Source organism: Melanotaenia boesemani, chromosome 2 (assembly GCF_017639745.1).
Source record: "Melanotaenia boesemani isolate fMelBoe1 chromosome 2, fMelBoe1.pri, whole genome shotgun sequence".
NCBI classification, from domain to species: domain Eukaryota; kingdom Metazoa; phylum Chordata; class Actinopteri; order Atheriniformes; family Melanotaeniidae; genus Melanotaenia; species Melanotaenia boesemani.
Genome location: NC_055683.1, coordinates 27,840,358 through 27,861,211, shown reverse-complemented (window position 1 = coordinate 27,861,211; position 20,854 = coordinate 27,840,358). Strand labels below are relative to the sequence as shown.

Sequence of the window (20,854 nt, the reverse complement as noted above, 5' to 3'; positions counted from 1 at the left end):
AATATGGAGCAGCCTCTCAGGTATGACTGCTGTATAGGGCTTTATTTCAACATTACTGTGTCATTGTTAATGTACAGTCATTCTTAAATGATAAGAGAAGGAAGAAATTGGAAGCACTACACTGCATTTCAGCAGTCCATCACTGGGAGTGCGTGGTTTGGATTTACTGTAAATCCAAGTCGCATCAAGGCTTGTATGAAGCTGGGATTAGACCTCGAGAGAGGCGAGGCAGAGACAGACGGGCAGCAGCCCTCGCAAAGTTGCATGCTGACTCTGCGTTTGATCTGTAAGGATTTTGTAGTTGTGATGTTTTTCTTTTATCTTCGCATTAGGTTGGTTATTAGTGATGGGAACTTCTCTGATACGTTTGATAAATTTTTTACTTATCCACAACTTGTGGTGATGATTTTTCCCCATCTCCTCCCCTGCTTCTCCTCCTCTCTCTGGAGAGCATGCTTTGAGAGCCTCAAAAAAGTGTTTGTCACCCCAATTATTATGAAACTAACTTTTAAACTGTGCTTCTAAGGGATCTCAAATTCACATGTATGTGCTCCTTATTCTCTTGATCTCTTTCTGTTGCCCTTTTTAGTTCAGTTTCTAACAAATCCCTATTTTCTCATTTGTCTCTCTGAATGACTTGGGTTACTTCAGGCCCTCTGACCACCGCCCAAGTGACCACCACTCCTCCAGCAAAGCCGTTCACATCCAGTGTCAGCCCTTCTACTGCTCGCCCTCTGGCCCCCACCTCACGCCCAATTGGATCCATCAACAAGCATCCTGATCTGCGTCCAATCACAGCCACAGTGCCTGTTACCCGCCGGCCTCCCCGCCCTCCTCAAGACCCAGTGCGCTTTGTCTGTGAGGCTAAGCTAGTCCGAGGTGTCCAGTGGCCCACCACCCAGCGAGGAGAAACAGTAGACCGGCCATGTCCCAAAGGATCTCTTGGTAAGGATATTTGCATGTTAATATTTCTTAGTTTTCAACTCTATTAAAAAAAAAACCAAAACATATGTTTTACATGTTCTCATCCTGCACATCCCCCATCTATGTGAGAGTTTGCAGCGAATATTCATGCACAAATGGTCAGTATGTTTGTGTTCTCCTGCTTTTTTCCACTTTTGCCTTCTTCTGTCCCTCTATTGGTCCAACCAGTGGGCACATTCCCTGAGGACTGCAGATAAAAGCTCATCCTCCACAAATGAAAGGCGCATCTCCCAGAGAAACAGAGCTGATTGAAAGTAGCAAATAATGAAATGAAAGACCAAACAACACAGGCTTTACCTCCTTTCATGCTAGCTGCCATACTCCTAAACATTCAACCATCAAATAAAAACTCCCTCTAGTCACAGAAAAAAGACATCTCCCTCCATCCTTCTTTCCAATTCGTTCACTGTTCCTTTATGGTCTCTCTGAGTTAAATTAGCAGCTGCCTTAATTGCCTAGTCTTGCCAGAGCTCTCAAACCCATTCTGTGGTCGATGAAGGAGAGTATAAAGAAAAGTGGAAAAGAGAAGGGAAAAATCAGTGGGAGAGCATGAAAAAAGGAATGAAACGTAGCGTCACATCTGTGTTCCTACTATGACTTGTGTTGCTGCATTGTCTCTGTCATCTCTCCTCTTCCGATCTTCTTCCCTCTCAGTCCTCTGAGGTCTTCATCCTCTTTTCTCTGCACTGTCTTTGTGACTTGATGTTGAGTATTTGTGTTAGCAACTGCAGATAGAGCCCTCTCTGGTTTTATCCCTGCATGGTGTCCTTTTTCTGAACCCTCATAAGTGAACACAGAAACCCAACTAGATATGAGGTTCACTGGAAGGTGCTTCCCTTCAGGTGTTTTTTTGAAGGTGAGGGATCATACCTGATGCCTGGATGTACCTGTGTCCAGAGAATAAAATGCTATGTGGAATGTCAGCATATAGCGTGTTCTCCATCTCTCCTCCCTCACTGCCCAACATTTATTTAACCTTTTTCATTTCCAGCTCATTTAGACTTAGGCTTTTACTCTTCTTCCCTCCACTCCCTTCCTTCTAATTTTCAAACAAGTGTAGTATTGCATTTTTAAAATTCTTTTTATAAATTTTTTCTTGGTTTAAACTATCAGACATTTTATATTCATCCTTCTCCTTCACACTTCCCCTTTTAATTGCAGACCCCTAATACTTATTATCTCTAATGCCCTCACCCTGTTTCCTCTTCCTCTGCTTTTCTCCAGGCATTGCTTCATTCCAGTGCCTGGCGGCTCAGGTCATGTGGAATCCACGGGGTCCTGACCTGAGTAACTGCACCTCCCCATGGGTCAACCAGGTGGCCCAGAAGGTGAGACCTGAAGTCGTACCCTGTGACCATGAGCCCAACCCTTTCCTCTAGCCCACTGCCCTAGACAGCCTCCCTGTCCACCTCCACTAAGACATTAACATATCTCTAAGGCTATCCTGATTAAAATACAGACTAATTTCAACTGACCCTTTATTACAAGGCATCTGCTCTTGATGTTTAATTAACTCTATTTTTCACTAATATACTTAGATTACAGCTAGGCTAAATTATTCCTAAAAATCAGGTCTGTGGTCTCACAGCTCTCACAGAGCTCAGCTATTACATTTTAATTTTGTATTACTTGGACTGAAGTCTGTTCAAATATATCATATCTGTGCAGTAGCTACACATAATGGTCTGTACGGTGCAAACAGATTTGAGCTTAAAGGTTTTTTTACACTGTGTTATACATTCTCATCCAAACAGCTGAATTACAGTTGAGGTAGTTCTTGATTATTTAGCCATGCACATTAAGATTTCTTAGATACTTTTTTGTTGTGTATGTGCTTGGAAGGATAAGTAGCATCACTGAATAGAAGCATCATTGGAAGAATCCATTATACAGTCTCCTTTTGGCAAAAATCAATTGCAGTGTGTTTGCTAAGGTTGCAATTTGCAAGTGAAACAGAGCAAGGGATAATAAAAACTTAATGATGTGTCTTACGAGGTCCATGTCTGTTTATAATGATGCAAAAGGGATTAATTATAAAGAAGAATTCTAAAAAATCTAAAAACAAAATGAAAGCTGAGGGTTTTTTTTTTGTTTGTTTTGTTTTGTTTTTTTCATTTGTAGTTTTTTTTTTTTTTTACTGCAACATTTTTGGTGCCTTGTCATGGAATGCAGGTGAGAGTGTGCATTTATGTGTGTTCATGTGTAGATAAAGAGTGGGGAGAATGCTGCCAACATAGCGGGTGAGTTGGTGAACCATACACGGGGTCGGATCCAAGCTGGAGATGTTAGCTCTTCTGTTCGGCTGATTGAGCAGCTGCTGGATATTCTGGATGCTCAACTTCAGGCCTTCAGGCCTGGAAATAGAGAGTCAGCAGGACGAAACTACAATAAGGTACAAGAAAGTGTAAACACACATTTTCACCCACCCACGCACACACACATTCATTGTATTTTTAAATCAAGCATCAGAAATTAATGTGAATTTCCCCCCTATTTCCCATGCATGGACCGGAGTTTTCAGTCTCCAGTTTATTTGTTTAGTTGTTTAATTCAATCTTTTGATTTGTTTTTGTTTTTTAATTATTTATTTATTTATTTTTTCTCCTTCCTAGTTCCAGAAACGTGAACGGACCTGCCGAGCATTTATCCAGGTAGCTGTTTTTCTTTTGTCTGCTAGCTTTACATGGTGAAACTGTTCTGTGACTTAAAATAACTGAGGGCAGATAAATTCTTTGAATAGGTTTGTGGATGAGACTCCTTTAAGTGTTTAATAATTTATTTTGCCTTATAGAATTTCAGGCTTATGTTGAAGGACAGTTTGTAAAATATTTGGAATTATTCATAGCACATCCTATAGAGTATCTGAATGTTCAAAAATTTCCCACATCAGTGAAAGCTGATTTATAGGTTTTCTGTTGCTCTTGCTGTGCAAACTTCGTTTGAAAGACAGGCAGATGAAGAAGTCATCGGTCTGCAACATAATCTTGGCTTTGTTGCTGTGTGATAGACCTTACAGCAAATGTATAATATTGGCCTTGGCCTCATTGTGTTGCACAATAAGTTACAATATCTGTTGTTCAGAGAAAATCTAATTTAACTACAGTATGAAAAGCAACAGTTTGGGTTATGACACCCCTCAGTTCTTCAATATTTGTGCAATATATGTGCCTCTGAGAAAGCTCTAATCTAATATCAAGAAAAGGCTCTGTGTATGCGTCTTTGTAATGATGAAATGCGGCACTCTGCAGCACAGTCTTTTATGTGTCTTGACCTCCCTGCATCATACTGTAATATGACCCTATATCTCATGATCTCAGTTGGTGCAAGATGAATGCAAAGCCTGCTGCATAGAATGTCACTGAGCCATTATTTTGTGTCACTTAGTAAGCTACCTTGTACTTGCTGCAAGGTAGCTTAGTATAATAACCACTGATCCAAGGATGAAGTACAAACACCCTCAGCCTTTTTTTTCTGTAGCACACAGAGCACATTCTGATGCTCAATTCATTTTCTTAACAGCAATGGTCTTTATTCCACACAGCAGTCAATCCTTCATTTTGAGAGGCCTGAACAAGAGAATTACATGATTCATCAAGCAGGCTACTCCAATAAATTGGATAGCTGATACAACCATCAGAAATTGCCATTAAATGAATTGTAAGTGTGAAATAGAAAGGTAATATGTCTGGCATAGAATAATAATAAATGTAGAGCAGGATGTTGGCAAGTTTCTAGGAAATTATAACTAAAGTCGACTTTGTATGTTGAAGGGCTCATGGAACATGTTTGCACTACGATGCAGTACACAAAATAAATCATTACCAAGACAGTGAAGCACAAATCAGGAACAAACTGATAATTAATGATGGTTAATTACTAGCTAACAGCACTTCCTGCAAACTAAGAGCAGACTGTTTGGAATAGTGTTAATGAACCAGAGTCTAATAATTAGTCATCCAGAATTAAGCTGACTCAGAAGTGGCTGTTAAATGACACAAACCCAAAAAGGATTGATTATCACGTTCCTATTATTAACCACGTTAATGTATGTTGCAGGAATCATCATCGTGCATCAGTACTTTATAGTTATGTGTTTATTAAACGTTCACATCATAACTACTTTGGAGCTATCTGCTAACTACATAGGTCCCTCAGTTGATAGTTTATCTCATATTAAGAACTTTATATACCTTATAGTTAAGTCTCGTTATTATTCCCAACTATTATTATTTCTTTTCCCTCTGCTTTTTGCAGGCGGTGGTGCAAACAGTGGACAATTTACTCCGTCCTGAATCTTTAGAATCGTGGCAAGACATGAACAGCACAGAGCAGGCTCACACTGCCACCATGCTACTGGACGTCCTGGAAAAAGGAGCATTCCTGCTGGCCAATAATATGTACGGGAATCGCTTCTCTGACCGAGCCCCCAGTGTTGGTAAGAAAACAGCATTAAAGGTTTTTAATTATGGATGAACTTCAGTTCAGACCACTGTGAGGGAAACTGTGCATTTTGATTGCGACTCTAATTTTCCCTTGGGTGTTTTTGCACCGTTAACAGCACAAAGGTTTTAAAAGAAATCTGCATACTGTGTTTCCACCAACAGATCTCGAGGTGCACGTTGTCAACACAGAGATGGAGCTGCAGGACTTGTCATTCCCTCAAAATTACGCCAGTGACAGCACCATCCAGCTTTCAGCCTCCACGATCAAACAGTACAGTCGCAACGGTCAGTAACCCTTTCCCCCCTCAACGCTGTCACCATTAGGACTGAAAAATTGTTCTGTTGTGTGACACTCCTTCCCTCATGTTTCCATTTGCATTTTCATGCAAGCTTAAAACAATCTGTATGCAGTTGACTAAGTTATTGGTTCATAATAATAGGCTAATCAGATTAACAAAAGCGCTGAGACAATTTCTTTTCTTGATGGTTTCTTAACAGCAGCCTTAATAGAATAGCTGGGGAGGCGTGTAGATTACAATCGGCCCCAGTCTGACAGAGCAATCTCAGCACTCCCTCTCTTCTCTTTTCCCCATTCCCTCGCTCAGACTTTCCACCATCTTATCCCCCTCTGCCATCTCCCTTGTTTCTAGCCCCCCTCCTCCCACTCTGTCATCCTCCCTCGCTCCCTTCCTCCTCCCACGGTCCCTCTTCCCTACCCTCTTCTGTTTTCTGCCTCTTCTCGGCTCTGCAGTGGGAACGAGATTAGAATGATTGAAACAAACGCACATGAAATATTCATATGGAATAATAAGAGATCTGTGAATGCTTGAGGGATGAATGTTCCATTGCCTTCCACATTAAATCTCGCTCTCTTCCACCAGTCAAAATGAAACGGTCCTTACCATCATTCTAACCTTCACTAAGTCTCTCTCTCTGTCTCCCTTTCACTCACCCTGTCACTCTATGCTCTCTATCCCTGCTGCTGCTGTTACCATATCATGCCCTCATTTCTGTATTTTTTTTCCTCTTCTCTCAGTCCCCTCCCCCTTTGTCATCTTATCTCTAGTTCCCTTTTAATGTAACATCTGCCTTTTTCACTTGGTGTATTTGTAATTTTCTAGCCCTGCCATTATTTCTCATCATTTTTTCGCATTTTTTTTCTCTGTGCAGGACAAGTAAAGGTGGTGTTCATTCTGTATAAAAATTTGGGATCCTTCCTGTCCACTGAGAACGCCACAGTGAAGATGGAAATGGAGGGGCCGAACCATGAAAAGAAGCAACTTACAGTCAACTCCCACGTAATTGCTGCCTCCATCAACAAAGAGTCCAGCAGAGTGTTTCTTACTCAGCCAGTGGTTTTCACACTGAAGCATCTACAGGTAGTTTAAGTCAAATTAAAAGTTCAAACTCTTAAACATCAGTTTCTATTTTCCCTCATAACCACTGTCTTTTTTTTCTGGCAGATGGAAGATTACTACACTCCAAACTGTTCCTTCTGGAACTACTCTGAGCGCTCCATGACAGGCCAGTGGTCGTCGCAGGGCTGCAGGCTTCTGGATACCAACAACACACACACCACCTGCTCCTGCAGCCATCTCACCAACTTTGCCGTGCTCATGGCTCACCATGAGCCCAATGTAAGTAAACAAGGGTGTGGCAGACACGTTTAAAATGGAAGCCGGGTAATTTATGCAGACATTCATTGGTGTGTGTATTAGCGTTCACTCACTCATAGTCACACACCCTCACACACACGCACAATTATGTTCCCTCTCAAGGCTGACAAGCTCTTTGTTTTGAATTTTCTCTTTTCCTCCTTTCACTCCTTTCAGGGAGGCACCGACTTACAAATTTATGTCCCAGTACTTCTAGCTGACATTCACATGAATTTAAATGTCATGTTTTTTTTTTTGTTTTTTTTTCAGGACGTCTTGTCTCTTGTCTTCACACTTTAGCTCCTTGCATATATTTACAAATATTAAATAAGGCAATTTGGCTCTTTCTGTCCCCTCCCCCCTGTTCCATCCATCCACCTTTTGTTTCTGCTGCTCATCTCCCATCCCACTATTCTTCTTCCACTATGTTCTGTTCTTCTTATTATATTTCTTCTCTCTCTCGCTCTCTCTTCCCCCTGCCATTTTTTTAACTCATTGCTTCTCAAACATAAATACCAGGGCCGGATGCACGAACTGATCCTGTTTGTGATCACCTGGGTGGGCATCGTCATCTCCCTGGTGTGTTTAGCCATCTGCATCTCCACTTTCTGCTTCCTGCGAGGCCTGCAGACTGATCGCAATACAATCCACAAGAACCTCTGTATCAACCTCTTCATTGCTGAACTGCTCTTCCTCATCGGCATCGATAAGACGGAATACCATGTGAGTTTATAGCCACACAAATTTCCATTCTACTTGCTAACATTTTAAAGTTTTCACTCATGAACTGAGTTTTGCTTGTCTTCTTGGAATTAAAAAAAAATTACAGCCCTTTTGCAAAGTGAAAGAAACCTAACGTTTTCATTATACATCGTCCTTTAAAACCCTCAATTAAAAGTAAGTCACAAGGTCAGGATGCCTTTTATTTATTCTAACTTGAAAGTGACATTTACAGCAAAACATTATCAGATTTTGAAACTTTTTATTGAATAACTGTGACACTGAAAATTGAGGCAGTGTCATTAAGTTCCTCTTAAAACATTTACCACACAGAGTAATGAATTATCACTCAATAATGTTCAGAGAACCAGTCACCCAGGGGGCAGCTTTATTTCATTTTTTTCCTGTTAATGTTCAGTAACACTACGTGATAGTTACTCTGTTCTGTCCTCTCCTGATTTTCGCTTGGTTATATGCCTGAATCTTAACTGTTTCTCTTTCTTCATCTTAATATTTTCATTCCTCCTGTTCTCCTCTCTCTGCTCTCTCCCTGGCTGCTTCCCTCAGATTGCCTGTCCCATCTTTGCTGGCCTTCTGCATTTCTTCTTCTTGGCTGCCTTCTCCTGGATGTGTCTGGAGGGTGTGCAGCTCTATCTCATGCTCGTGGAGGTCTTTGAGAGCGAATACTCACGCAAAAAATACTACTATCTGTGCGGCTACTGCTTCCCCGCACTGGTGGTGGGCATCTCCGCAGCCATAGACTACAGGAGCTATGGGACCAAGAAAGCGTACGTGTGAAGACAGGCCTTTTGCACCTGCAGATTGAGAAGTAGGATTATGTTATTCCCCCAGCTGGAAATGTAATATGCAGTGCTGTGTGAATGGCTCTTGTGCCTCCCCACAGACTGGGTTTTCTGAACACACTTAGCCGAAGCCTGATGATTAGCCTTCATAAGATAATCCGCTGAGACGAGGAAGTAGTGTGCGCATGCCTGCTTGTGCGTGTGTGTGAGTGTGTAAGGCTCAGTGTGTGTGAGTGTATGTTTGTTCATGGGCTTAGTTGCATATAACGCTCTCCTCTCCTCTGTGCCACTCCAGATGCTGGCTGCGAGTGGATAACTACTTCATCTGGAGCTTCATTGGACCCGTTTCATTTGTTATTATGGTATTAGCTATGCTGTCAAGCACTATTATTCCCCTCCTAATTTTGATATCACTCACTCACATCAAAAGTTTTTTAGCAATATGGTGTTTTGTTGTTTTTTTTTTTTTTACGTTACTAATACACAAATACAAAGTCAATCTACTTTTCTTGACTTCCTCTTGTTTTCTGTCCTCAGCTTAATCTAATTTTCCTCACGATTACTCTACACAAGATGATCCGAAACTCTTCAGCACTCAAGCCTGACTCTAGTCGCCTGGATAACATAAAGTGAGTTCAAATGTTTGGATAAAATACTCCGGCATAATATATGTTACTTCTTGAAAAATCTATTGTTTCTACTCTCATCAGGTCGTGGGCTCTAGGGGCAATCGCACTGCTGTTCCTCCTTGGGCTAACGTGGGCTTTTGGTCTCCTCTTTATTAATGAGAATACGGTAATCATGGCCTATCTGTTCACCACCTTCAATGCCGTCCAGGGCATGTTCATCTTCATCTTCCACTGTGCCCTGCAGAAGAAGGTAACAATACAAGGCTGGTTTTTGAAGATATGCTTCCTTGTTATGAGCAGTCAAATGTTGAGTAGATAAAGGAATAAATGAACATTCAAGTCTAACTGACATTCAGTATACATGGTTAGAGTGAATGCATTGTGTACATTTTGCTTTGGGTATGCCATAAAAAGCTCTGTTGCCTCACAATCAGTTCAGTCAATTGAAACCAAGTGTTTGTGTTTATGAGTGACTCTTAAAAGCTACCCGCTCTGTCGGTGTCTTTTTCTGTTTTTTTTTTTTTTTTTACAGGTCCATAAGGAGTACAGTAAATGCCTGCGTCACTCCTACTGCTGCAGCCGCACTTCCACCAGCAGCTCCCATGGTGCCCTGAAGAACTCAGGCCTTCGTGCCAACAATCGCTACTACAGCGGCAGCCAAGCTCGCCATGCAGCGGCCCACAGACAGGTGTGTTCAGGACAGGCTTACACATAGAAGACTAGCACACACACAAAACACACTGGCAGATGTCTTTAGCATCAACAAGACCACTACTGAGTTTGAAATTCTGTTTTTCTTATAATAAATGAGAAGTAAATCTGCCTGTGCGGCAAGATGATTTTACTTGTACTTACCAGCTTGTTTCAGTGGAATGAAATGAAAAATCAATTTTCTGAATCAAATGACTTTTTTTTTCTTTTCAAGAGAAATGACTCCGTTGATAGTATGTGACTTTTTTAGATCGCTGTCAAAAGGGATGTCAAAACAAAGCGAAATTGCTTTAAAATATAGGTATCAGGTTATCACTCTTCAGCTACTGTAGTTTCTCTCTGTTTAAAAGGTTTTTTATGTACGATTCTGAAGTACAAAATGACTGTACATGCGGGGGTTTGATTACAAATCAATACAGATGACTCACTGATTACTTTCCGGAGGGGTTGAACTTTCTTATTTAACTGACTTCTCAGCCCACAGTCAAGTAATATGTACAGAAAATGAAGCAACAGTGATAAATTTATTCTTAGTGCCATGGCACACCATTGTGTGTGTTACATCACGATTACCCATATGACCTGCTCATCTAATCATCATGCTGAATATCCGGTCTGATCATATTTGTTATGAATGTTGTACTTTAAAGTTTCCACACAGTGTTGGCAGGTCTGTGTATCACTGTGTAGATGACTATTTTATGAAGATCTTAGAAGCCTATGCACTATATATAGATGAAGGGCCCATATAAAACCATCTGTAAACGCTGCACATGCTGCCATACATGCAGTGGTACACACACACAACACAAAAATGACTAATTATTCCTCACAATCAACAAACAAGATTTCCCACAATGTAATAATGCAAAACAATTCTATCGACGACTGCAATCATGTCTTACACATCTCAAGCTTATTAACACGCCTAATGATAACATGGAAAAGTTGTGTGTCTCTTTAGCCGACGCTTCAGTCTCTTTGTCTGGCCTGTTTGTCTATTGTTCTTCTGGATTAGCACCAGAATAAGTCCCACAGTTTTGATTACAGCTGCCCCACTGAGTTACAAAGTCTACCCGCCGTGTTTCTATATTTAACATTTTTGTGTTTGCCGCTACTCGCGGCACTCTGCTCTTTCCTCCAGAGTCGGATCCGTAGGATGTGGAATGACACGGTTCGGAAGCAGACAGAATCTTCCTTCATGGCAGGAGACATCAACAGCACCCCGACACTCAACCGAGGTTAGACCTCCGACTATTGCTGCTCTAATTCAGTAGTTCACATTTACATGTTTGCAAAAACATAACACGCTTCTAAATATTTAAACAACTAAAGAAAACGTTCATTTAAAAGGCAAAATCTTGCTATTCTGCATGAAATGTTCACACATTACAGTATGAAAGGATGATGCAATATGTGGTCATCTGCTTGATATGTTACAGTAAGTTTAACTTATGATGCCGTTTGCTTTGCTGTAATTTGGTCAAACTGCAAACAAAAGTTCCCAGAAGTTGAAATATAAACTGAATAATATATGGTTGAAGGCTGGATGATGAGTTTTAATTTGCTGAATAGTAACAACTGCTTGTTTCTAAAAGCATTTAACAGCAGCAAAACTATCTGGAGCTCAGCTGCTATGTTCCCCCAATATGTGTGTAGTTGTAAGTAAAATAACACCTTCTGCTGAGGTTCTTTTGTAATGAAGTGTATTTACGAGTGATCAGCCTGAAAAAAAGAGACAGTGAAGCCACTTGGCTATATTTAGAGTATAATTAATTTTTATCTTTTCTTTGCCATTAGAAACAGTTCTGTAGCGAGTTCCAATAGAAATTTTCTCTTTTACGTCATTTTTCAGCTGCTTTGTTTATTCACTTTCCCTTGTGATTTCTGATCATTTTTCAATTAAACACTGAAAAAGATTCAGACAAACAATTAGCATCACAATATTCCATCATCTTCTGTTTTTCCTTTTTAAAATCGATTTTCCTCTAAAGCTAATGAAATCACAATTCTCCTTAAAACTATATCACACACATACCTGTTTTGTGCCATTACTGGAGAAGAAAAAAAAATCTGTAAAAGCAGTGCTCCTGATTTAAGGACATAAGGACATGAAAAATGCATGTGCCACTGATTGTCTCAGCCTCAGCAACTGGTGGTGTCAGCAATCAGAGACACCGAGATGATCAAGGTTGGCTAAGGTTCCAGATTGGGTTTGGCGGGGTGTTGATCGTGACACAGAGGCTGTTGCTAAATCAGCCGTCACTCCCTATGCTAATTTCATCCATTTTGTTTTTAATGAACTGATTAGCGTGTGAGCGAACAGGGGGTAATTATTCTAATTGAGGAGAGAGACAGGAGTAAGGCAGGGGGTGAAGAAGAGGTGTGCTGTGAGTGAGTTGGATGGATGAGAGGTGTGTATGTATGTCTGTATGCATTTGTGTGAGGTGAGGTGGGTCGGTTTCCTGGTCTTTTTCGTTACAATGCAGCAGTCATCAGACCTGGAGGAGACGCACTATGTGCATCACTTTATGTTGTGCTGTCAAAGACAAACAAATGTGCTTTAAAGCCTTTATATTCGGTGCGACTCAGAGAAGTTTGGCAGAAAGTGAAAGACAAAAGCAAGCGTGGAGATAGATATAGAGTGAGGCGCTATCACGGAGAAATAATTAAAAAGGCAGAGTCTGGAGGAGAGATGCTGCGTTGTTATCACTGCCATCTAAGATCTCTTTGATTTCCCCACTTCACTTCTTTATGAACTGCAGTCTCTTCCTGACAATAGTAATCTGTCCAGAATAAAAGGCATACGGTACACACACATACACTGAGCCTCCCATACTTCCCTTGCCCTACTTTTCCTCTAGACTTACAGCTAGCTTCTTTAATTTTCTACAAGATATTCCCATGAGGTACACACAGAAACTAATCCCAACTAATTTGGTGGTGTTTGAAAAATAAATCTGGCATGAGGAGCTGAGAAAATGTGGTGGAGTCGACACAGCAAAGCACGCCAGAAAATGAACGGAGAGGGACTTGTGTGGCATGCCAGAAAGATGGACAGAGGAAGTGTAAAAGGAGGGAAAATGACAAATAAATAGCTTTGTATGAGTGCATATTTTACTTTTTTAGAATTCTCTGCTCCCTTGCTGTGTGATAAACAGCAGGCAGGGGACCTGAAGGTTGCACTTTGCCTTGGACGACTCTCCGTCATGCTGTCCTATTTTTAATTTCATGGCATTTCTGTTCGAGTTGCCTCAGGCTGGAGCCATACGTGGGCATTATACAACATTCTCAGTGTGCCATTTCTTTGAATTATATTTGTCTTGTAGTGGCATTCACATTTCACTGTGAAATTAACTGTGTTTCCATGACTGCACCTTTAGACTGCATAATGGCACGCATTACTGTTCTCCCCCATCTGACTACATTGTCAGAAGCGAAAGGATCAAAAAAAAAAAAAGAAAAAAAGAAAAGGAAAAGAAAGAAAAAAAAATAGAAGAAGAATGGCAATGCTCTGAGCAGCACCCTTCCCCTGCAATTGTATTTTTGCTCAAAGGTTACAATCAGCAGACGTAAACACTGAGGGGAACACTGTGAAATGCATTACTCCATAAAGAAATGGCACAACAAAAAATAACCCCATCTGAATAAACAGTAAATATTTTTATGATTCCAGATGTTATTAGAGTGTGAATTTCAGAACACCTATTGTTTGCTTTGTTTCTGTTCTTGCTTTGCATAAATTCAAGTCAAATTCATGATTACATTTATGATTACGTTCATTTTTGAATGTTTGTGTCTTGCAGCAACCATGGGCAATCACCTTCTGACGAACCCAGTGTTACAGACTCGCACTGGTACGTCTCCTTACAACACTCTGCTGGCTGAAAGCTTCACCCCGCCCTCACCTGGTGTCTTCAACTCTACCGGTTAGCGCCTCATAAACGTCTCAGTCTGTGTGTACAGTCTTGTCAACAAGTGTGAGTGTGTGTGTGTGTGTGTGCAATATGAGCCCAGCTTGCTGTCCGTCTCTCTGTTACTCTGTCAGCAGTTTGACATGGTATCTGCACACTCACTGCCGTTGAGCATGTGCATGTATGTGTGTGTGTTATTCTTCCCTGACTATGTAGCTGTCAGACAGATTCACTAGGCTGAGAAGAACAGAGCCAAACAGTGCCTACAGCCTAACCAGCCATCTGGTCAGATCTCCAATCTTCATGAGAACAGCCACAAATTGATTAGAAGTTTAGCTACAGCTGTGGCTGCCAGAAATGTTTAGGATGGTTTTCCTGTTCCCAGGGAGCAAAAATAGTTGGCTTCAGTTACGATGGCTATAGAAAGAGATCAGACAGCTCTGTGGCAAGGGACAGGCCTTCTGGATGCAGGTTACCCAGGTGCTTGCTCTTTGAAATAATCATTGTGTTCCTACTCTGCAGTTTTTAGATGCCTAAAACTGCTAATTTATACAAATTTTGTTAATATCTCCACCGCAGTCCTAATATTTACAATGCTAAATGAGAGCTGTAAGTCTATGCATGTGGCTGGTTGCTGGCTGAGTTTGCACCCGCAGAGTATCAGGCTTAGTTTCACAGGACTGAAATTTAAGGCTGCCTTTCTGTTAAATATTTTAAAGCCTCTCTGCACAATACGTCAAGCTTGATGGCCAAGGGCCTGGCAGCCAAGTCATTTTTAGAAGGGAGTGGTAGAGGATAGAGAGAGCACTTCATTAGAATGTCTAATTACCCACACCACCACCAAAGTAGAACGTTGATTAAAGTCAAACTACACATTAAAAATTAAAAATGAACACACTTCTCAGTTTCTAGGCAGCTGTGGTTTTTTTTCCTTTGCTGTGGTGATAATTTGCTAGCAAACCCACAACATATTTGTTGCACAGAAGGGAATTGATAAAATAAATATTAATGCTACTGTACAAGGATTTGTGTGGGTTCATGCAGATTTAACTGACAGTAGTAAAAGAATATCTTGAATATTTATCTGGAACATAGATGCTCTATGAATCTTGGAAGAATGTGGTATCATGCAAACTGCACTAAATCTGCATAAATCTGAGTAAATATGACAATGAATGTCAAGAGTTGGTTAAATTTGAGAGAGATTGGAGAGAAGGAGGTTAAGTATAAGAATATTTTAACAATAACAATAGCTTTGAAATATCTTGTCACATCAGTACAATTGCTTACACTGTCTATTATGCATTCTCTCAACATGCCTTTCTCATGGATGTGCAGGAACCTTCCGTGACCCAAGTTAGTGTAATTAACATTTTACTTTCTTTCCAACATTTAAAATCTCACCATTTGAAAATAATGCAAAAAACCTGTGTTGTCTGTTTTGGGTCCAGAGAGTACACTGTCTAAGCCCCGTGACCCATGTGGAATGGAAACTCTTCCCTTGAATGGCAACTTCAACAACAGCTACTCTATGCGCAGTGGCCCATCAGGTGGTGGTGGGGGCAGCTGTGACTTTCTAAGTAGTGGAGGTGGTGACACTCCTTCGCCTATGTTCAATCCCCGCAGTTCAGAAACCCTGGGAGGTGGAGGGATCCGACGAAATCTCTCTGATGCTGCAGCCTTTGAGAAAATGATCATCTCTGAGCTTGTGCACAACAACCTAAGAGGTGGTGTTGTCGGGGGAAGCGGAGGAGGTGCAGGTGATGCAGAGGACAGAGCATATGGCAGTCTGGCCAGGGGACATCCCAACAGTGGGGTTGGCCGGGGGACAGCTGTGGCCAGGCCAGAACCGTCAGTGAGCATGGATGAAGATGATGAGTTTCTGAGAGAAGCACGGCAGCGAACACCACAGGATGTGGAGCTGCTATACAAAGCTCTGGAGGAGCCCCTGCTGTTACAGCGTGCCCAGTCAGTCCTCTACCAGAGCGACCCAGAGGAGTCAGAGAGCTACACGGCCGACCTCACAGAGAGCCTCGGCCACAGTGGCCACAGCAGTCAAAGTGCTGGTGGGCAGGGAGGCAACAAGGTACCAGACTCCCCTGCCCATGACTCCCTGTACACCAGCATCACCAACCTGCGAGACTCGCCTTACCCTGACAGCAGTCCTGAGCCCCTGGAGGTGGTGCCTCGTTCAGCTCAGCCCCCTGAGGAGCTGTACTACAGTTCTGGGAGGCCCGCCCTGGGATCTCGCGGGGCCCCCATGCAGACCTTCTACCAAGCCCCACCCCGGAGACCTAGTGGGGAGGGACATCAGGCTCAGGAGCCTGCCCACAATGAAGGAGATGGACAGATGCAACTGGTCACCAGCCTGTGACTGGAGCCTAAAGGAGGAACCTGGGGACTATTGTGATGACCAGAGCCTCCTATTAGCTCGTCTATTCTCATGTGTCTCCACTTTCTGCTTGTTTGGTTGCCTTTCTTTCTCTTGACTTTTATTTAACTAACATATGAGCAAACAGATTGACCTTCTAGGGAGTTGTTGCTGACTCTGCAGAAGCAGCCTTTACCATCAACCTTCCCCTGTCCTCTGGAGATGAATGATGAGTGTTTTTTCTGCAGAGTGTTGATCAGCTCTGTCTAACCTCAGTCATCACCAGTTCCTTTGGTACCCCAAGGCCAAGTCCAGCACTCTGAATGTACCAATCCACCCCTATTACCTTCAGATATTTCAAAACTTTAAAACTTTGTTAAAAGTTTTATATGTGATTTCTCTTCATACCTGCCTCCCGAGATCGGGATATTATTTTGTACTTTGTCTCATTTCCCTTTCTTACCATCTATTGGTCTTTTTTAAGTCTTTATTTGATAGGTGTAGTTAGCTGAGGAGACAGGGAGTACAGTACACCATTATTACCTAAAAAATGTCTCACAGAAAGCTCTTCATTGTTGCCAAAATATCTTTTATTGAGCCAGAACAGAAACAAGGACATTTGCAAGGCGCACACACGCACACACACACCCACATACACTCTGAATTCATCCAGAAGTGCTCATTTCTGAACATCAAAAGTGAAGACAGTACTTCATCTGAGTAAAAGAGAGCAAGAGCTTTTATTCCAAGCAGGCAGTGGGAGCTGATTCATTGTAGTTGCCTTCATTTTCTCTTGCTGTGAATTGAAGACTGTACAGAAGTGGAGTAGAGGTGGAGACAGAGACTGAGGAGGCGCTGCACCACCTGTCCAGAGCAGGATAGTCTGCACCCATAAGACTGAGCAACACTCGCCACTGTTCTCTGTGGCTATTTTGCTTTAGGCATTTGAAAAGTTTAATGACTGCCTTGCTGTTGTTTGAAGAGAATATTCAATTTGTTGACTGGGGCTACATCCTGGGGCTCCAAATGTGGATTGGTGTCATCCCCCCCTCCTCTTGTACTTCGCTGTTATAGCCTAGACAGTTGAACTGGACTTGATTTTTGTGTGTTGTTGTGACAAACATGACTGTAAATGTCACAAACACAATGGCCAACAAATTGGTATAACCGTGTACATAGGAACCACACATGAATCTACTTTATTCCTACTATGTAAATAGACACCAGATGATCAAAAGCAACAAAAGGTAATAAATAATATGAAAAATGACTTCTTGTACTACAACAAACTTATGTAAAGAAAGGAATAAAAAATGTTTTGGAGTTGTGATCTGAATGAAACACTATCTCTCTCTCCCCCGCTGCTTGATCTCTCTTGCTCTTTTTTTTTATGAGGTATTGTGTTGTTCCATGAAATTCTTCAGTGATCTAATTTACAGAGAAAGGCAGACTTAGAGAAAGAGAGAGAGAGATTAAGATGAGCAGGAGGTTTTATCTATACAAATGAAAAATTAAAGAAAAAGAAAACTGCACAATTTTTATGTGGTATAAATCCATAACATGTTCTTAATGTTTGACCTTTGACATTCCTCGAGCTGGATTTTCAAAGGCAGTGGGAGCTGAAGGTGCGGGGCAAGCGAGATAGATGTTGTCAAATGTCAATCATCAGTCTATTCCTCACAAGCAAGATAAAGCATTGTGGGTGATCAGCAGCATCTATGAAGTGACTTGGTTTGCTCTTGTATTATTTGGAAGATATAACCAGATTACATACTTTTAAGAACATGGGTTTTCAGCATGTATGATAATGACGTTTGTTTTGCTATCAGAGAATATTGCATTTTGCTTTTTCTTAAAGATAGTTTCAGCATTATTCCAGAGCCTAATGTGACAGTTTATTATTTTCCTGTGTGCATGTGTTTGTGTGCATGTCAGTATGAATGTAACTGTGGGTCTGGTTATGTGTGCTGTGTCTGATTTGTGAGTGTGAGTGTGCACACACCGTTGAAAGGTTTTGTTTTTTTGTTTTTTTTTTTTTGGTGATGTGACTTGAATACAGATCACATGAGGAGGGATACTCATCTCAGAAAGCTGCCATTACTTTTCCACCTCAAATGGAAGCTGTTCTTACCGCCATGTTAAGGTGCAAGGAGGACAGAAAAATAAAGAGTGCCTCGAGAGACGTGAGATAACATTACACGATGAAAATGACAAGGGTTCATTGATCGGAAGGAACGTGTTTTCAATATGCCACTTTATGCAAGCAAAATGAGCTGTCATAAGAGGGATGCTCATGAAGATCCTTTAATATTTAACTGAAATCTGTTTGACCTTTTAGAAAAAAAGCCTTCTTTTATTCTTAATTTACAGGTATGGTTTATCAGGTGGGGGTTTATGTATGTTTATACTATTTAAAATTTAATTTATTTTCATCCCCCTTTTGAAAATTATATCCTCCTAAACCTGCAGCAAGCAAAAGCATGGGACATGTGGACACAACATGCGTGGAAAATAGCTGCATCTATTGGAGTGTGACATTTGGCCATGGCCTGAGTGTTCAACTAGACAACCCTAAGGACAGCTTTTAGCGATCTCTCCTGGGGCTGAAAGGAAGAGAGAGTTAAAGACAGAAAGAAAAAAAGAGAGATTATAAGGATTTGCCAACATTTTCTTTTAGTTATTCTAATCACTTGCCTATATAACATTGTATGGGCCACAGAGCACAATGAGGCTCAGACAGAAGTCATCACTTGAGCCATAGAGGGAGCATGTGCAATACTGGTTTGATGGTACATGACTTGTATTTTTAACTCAACTTGGGAACTGTCTGCGTTTAAAAATTAAAAGACAAATATGCACATGTATTCCGGTCTGCCACAGTTCTAGACAAGTAAAGCAACGATCTTAAGTCTCATTGGTGGGGGAACTGTGAAAAGCAGCTCTCACCAGTCAACTGAGGACAGCTGAATGTATTTTAGCATGCAGGACTGAAGTTAAAACAATTTACTCCAGGGTGAAAGTGTTAATGGGAAACACAAGATGGCCATCATTATCTTTATCCTCATTCTTCTCATCACCATCATCATTAACTCCATCCTTCATTCACTGTATTTGACATAACATGCTGACGCTGATCTCCAGTGCCCAGCTGGAACTCACACCAGGGTAGAAACACTGTTTAGACAGATACTCCCCATGAGAGGTGGAATGTGCGTCACCTTGGGCCTTCTTTTCTTTTTTCCTGTACCGCCCAGCTCCATTTATTTTCTCTTCCACTTAAACTCATCCACATTTTAATATCAGTCTCAATGGACTCCATTAGTGCAACACTTCTTTGAGCGTGTTAATTTGTTTTGTCAAAAGCTTTGTTTATTCCAGATTAATATCTCAATAAACAGAGGAGGGCTGCACTGTGGTAAATGATAGTGATTATACTGTAGAAGGTCTGCGGCCCACGCTGTCGGACAGAGTCTCACACAATGGGAGTGCGCCGCCATTCAAAGCCCTCCAAACATCTGATTACAATAATAACTCTGTAGGTGCTAATTTACTGCAGTAAACTCACTCTCCTCTATTCTTTTGTTTTCTGTTTGCAAATGTTTGACAATACTCCCTGTTCATGTCAGTAGTAACCCGGACATGCACGTGCTTCAGTGGTTATGTAAAAGGTTGTTTGAAAGGTAGAATGTCCACCCTTTGACACAGTGCCGTTTCACCCCTGAAGCTTAGTCTTGGAGGAGAGTCAGTTTATCATTAGACAGCAGCTCTAGCAGGGCTGCAGTCTGTTCACATGGAGTTGACCCTTCCACACAGATGTTTTTTGTATATGTCATACCAGGAGGATGACTCGGCAAGAAGTAGAAGATTGTTTTAATCTGTGAAGACTGGTTGAAATGGGCACAAAATAGAGACCACATCAGTCAAGATGAGGCAAAATCCTAACCAAAAGTTTGCTGATGCAGTGATGTTTTGCAGGACTGTATGTGGATACGAGAAAGATGGACCTGTTACTTTGTTTCTGATCGTTTTAAGTTGATGGTTTAAAGGCCAAAGGTTATGAATTCATGGCGATCGAGTCGGCATGTTTATTCATTAATTCAAGCCAGCATGCTAAATAATAAACACAAATCGGTCAGTAGAGGGAGGAAGATGATGTGATAGTTGTTAGGTCTAAGAATATGAAAATGTACTCACTGTCACATCAGCTATTCAAAGGACGATCTTAAGAGTGCTTGCAAGTGTGACACAATTTTCCTAAATAGATTTAAAAAAAAAAAACAAATATAAACAATGATCAAGTGGTACTAATGCACATGGTACATGCTCACATGTTTATTCTACATTACTTTTAAGTCTGTTGCTAAGAATATGTGATATAGTGTTGTGATCAAGACTTTGGTCTTTATCCCATTGTCTAGAAAATATGTCCACAGAGATGTGCCAGCATTTCTGGACACAGGCCATCTTTGATGCACAGGGTGGGACCAACAACAGAGACTTTGGGGTATTATAAGGCTGTCCAAGAGTTACACCTGTCTGTCCCATTTTCATAGAAATCCCAAGGTCCAACACCAAAGCAAACTTATCTTTTAACTCTCTCACTTAAAATACCCAACATGTTTTTA

At 41.3% G+C, this 20,854-nt stretch overlaps 1 protein-coding gene across 2 annotated transcripts in view; it reads left to right on the top strand.

Moving 5' to 3' along the window:
- The window catches only part of adgrl1a (adhesion G protein-coupled receptor L1a), an 87,857-nt gene extending 70,211 nt beyond the window's left edge, over positions 1-17,646 (top strand). For both annotated transcript variants that reach the window (XM_042005056.1, XM_042005047.1), the window contains 18 exons: positions 652-945; positions 2,209-2,312; positions 3,191-3,376; positions 3,597-3,635; positions 5,239-5,419; positions 5,589-5,711; positions 6,597-6,805; positions 6,890-7,063; positions 7,601-7,804; positions 8,369-8,589; positions 8,900-8,966; positions 9,142-9,233; positions 9,315-9,483; positions 9,766-9,921; positions 11,089-11,185; positions 13,751-13,873; positions 15,197-15,214; positions 15,310-17,646. In XM_042005056.1, the coding sequence (XP_041860990.1) occupies positions 652-945; positions 2,209-2,312; positions 3,191-3,376; positions 3,597-3,635; positions 5,239-5,419; positions 5,589-5,711; positions 6,597-6,805; positions 6,890-7,063; positions 7,601-7,804; positions 8,369-8,589; positions 8,900-8,966; positions 9,142-9,233; positions 9,315-9,483; positions 9,766-9,921; positions 11,089-11,185; positions 13,751-13,873; positions 15,197-15,214; positions 15,310-16,232 (3,380 nt within the window). In that variant the 3' untranslated portion in view covers positions 16,233-17,646. The remainder of the gene's footprint in view (positions 1-651; positions 946-2,208; positions 2,313-3,190; positions 3,377-3,596; positions 3,636-5,238; positions 5,420-5,588; positions 5,712-6,596; positions 6,806-6,889; positions 7,064-7,600; positions 7,805-8,368; positions 8,590-8,899; positions 8,967-9,141; positions 9,234-9,314; positions 9,484-9,765; positions 9,922-11,088; positions 11,186-13,750; positions 13,874-15,196; positions 15,215-15,309) is intronic.
- The last annotated feature ends 3,208 nt before the right edge of the window (positions 17,647-20,854 follow it).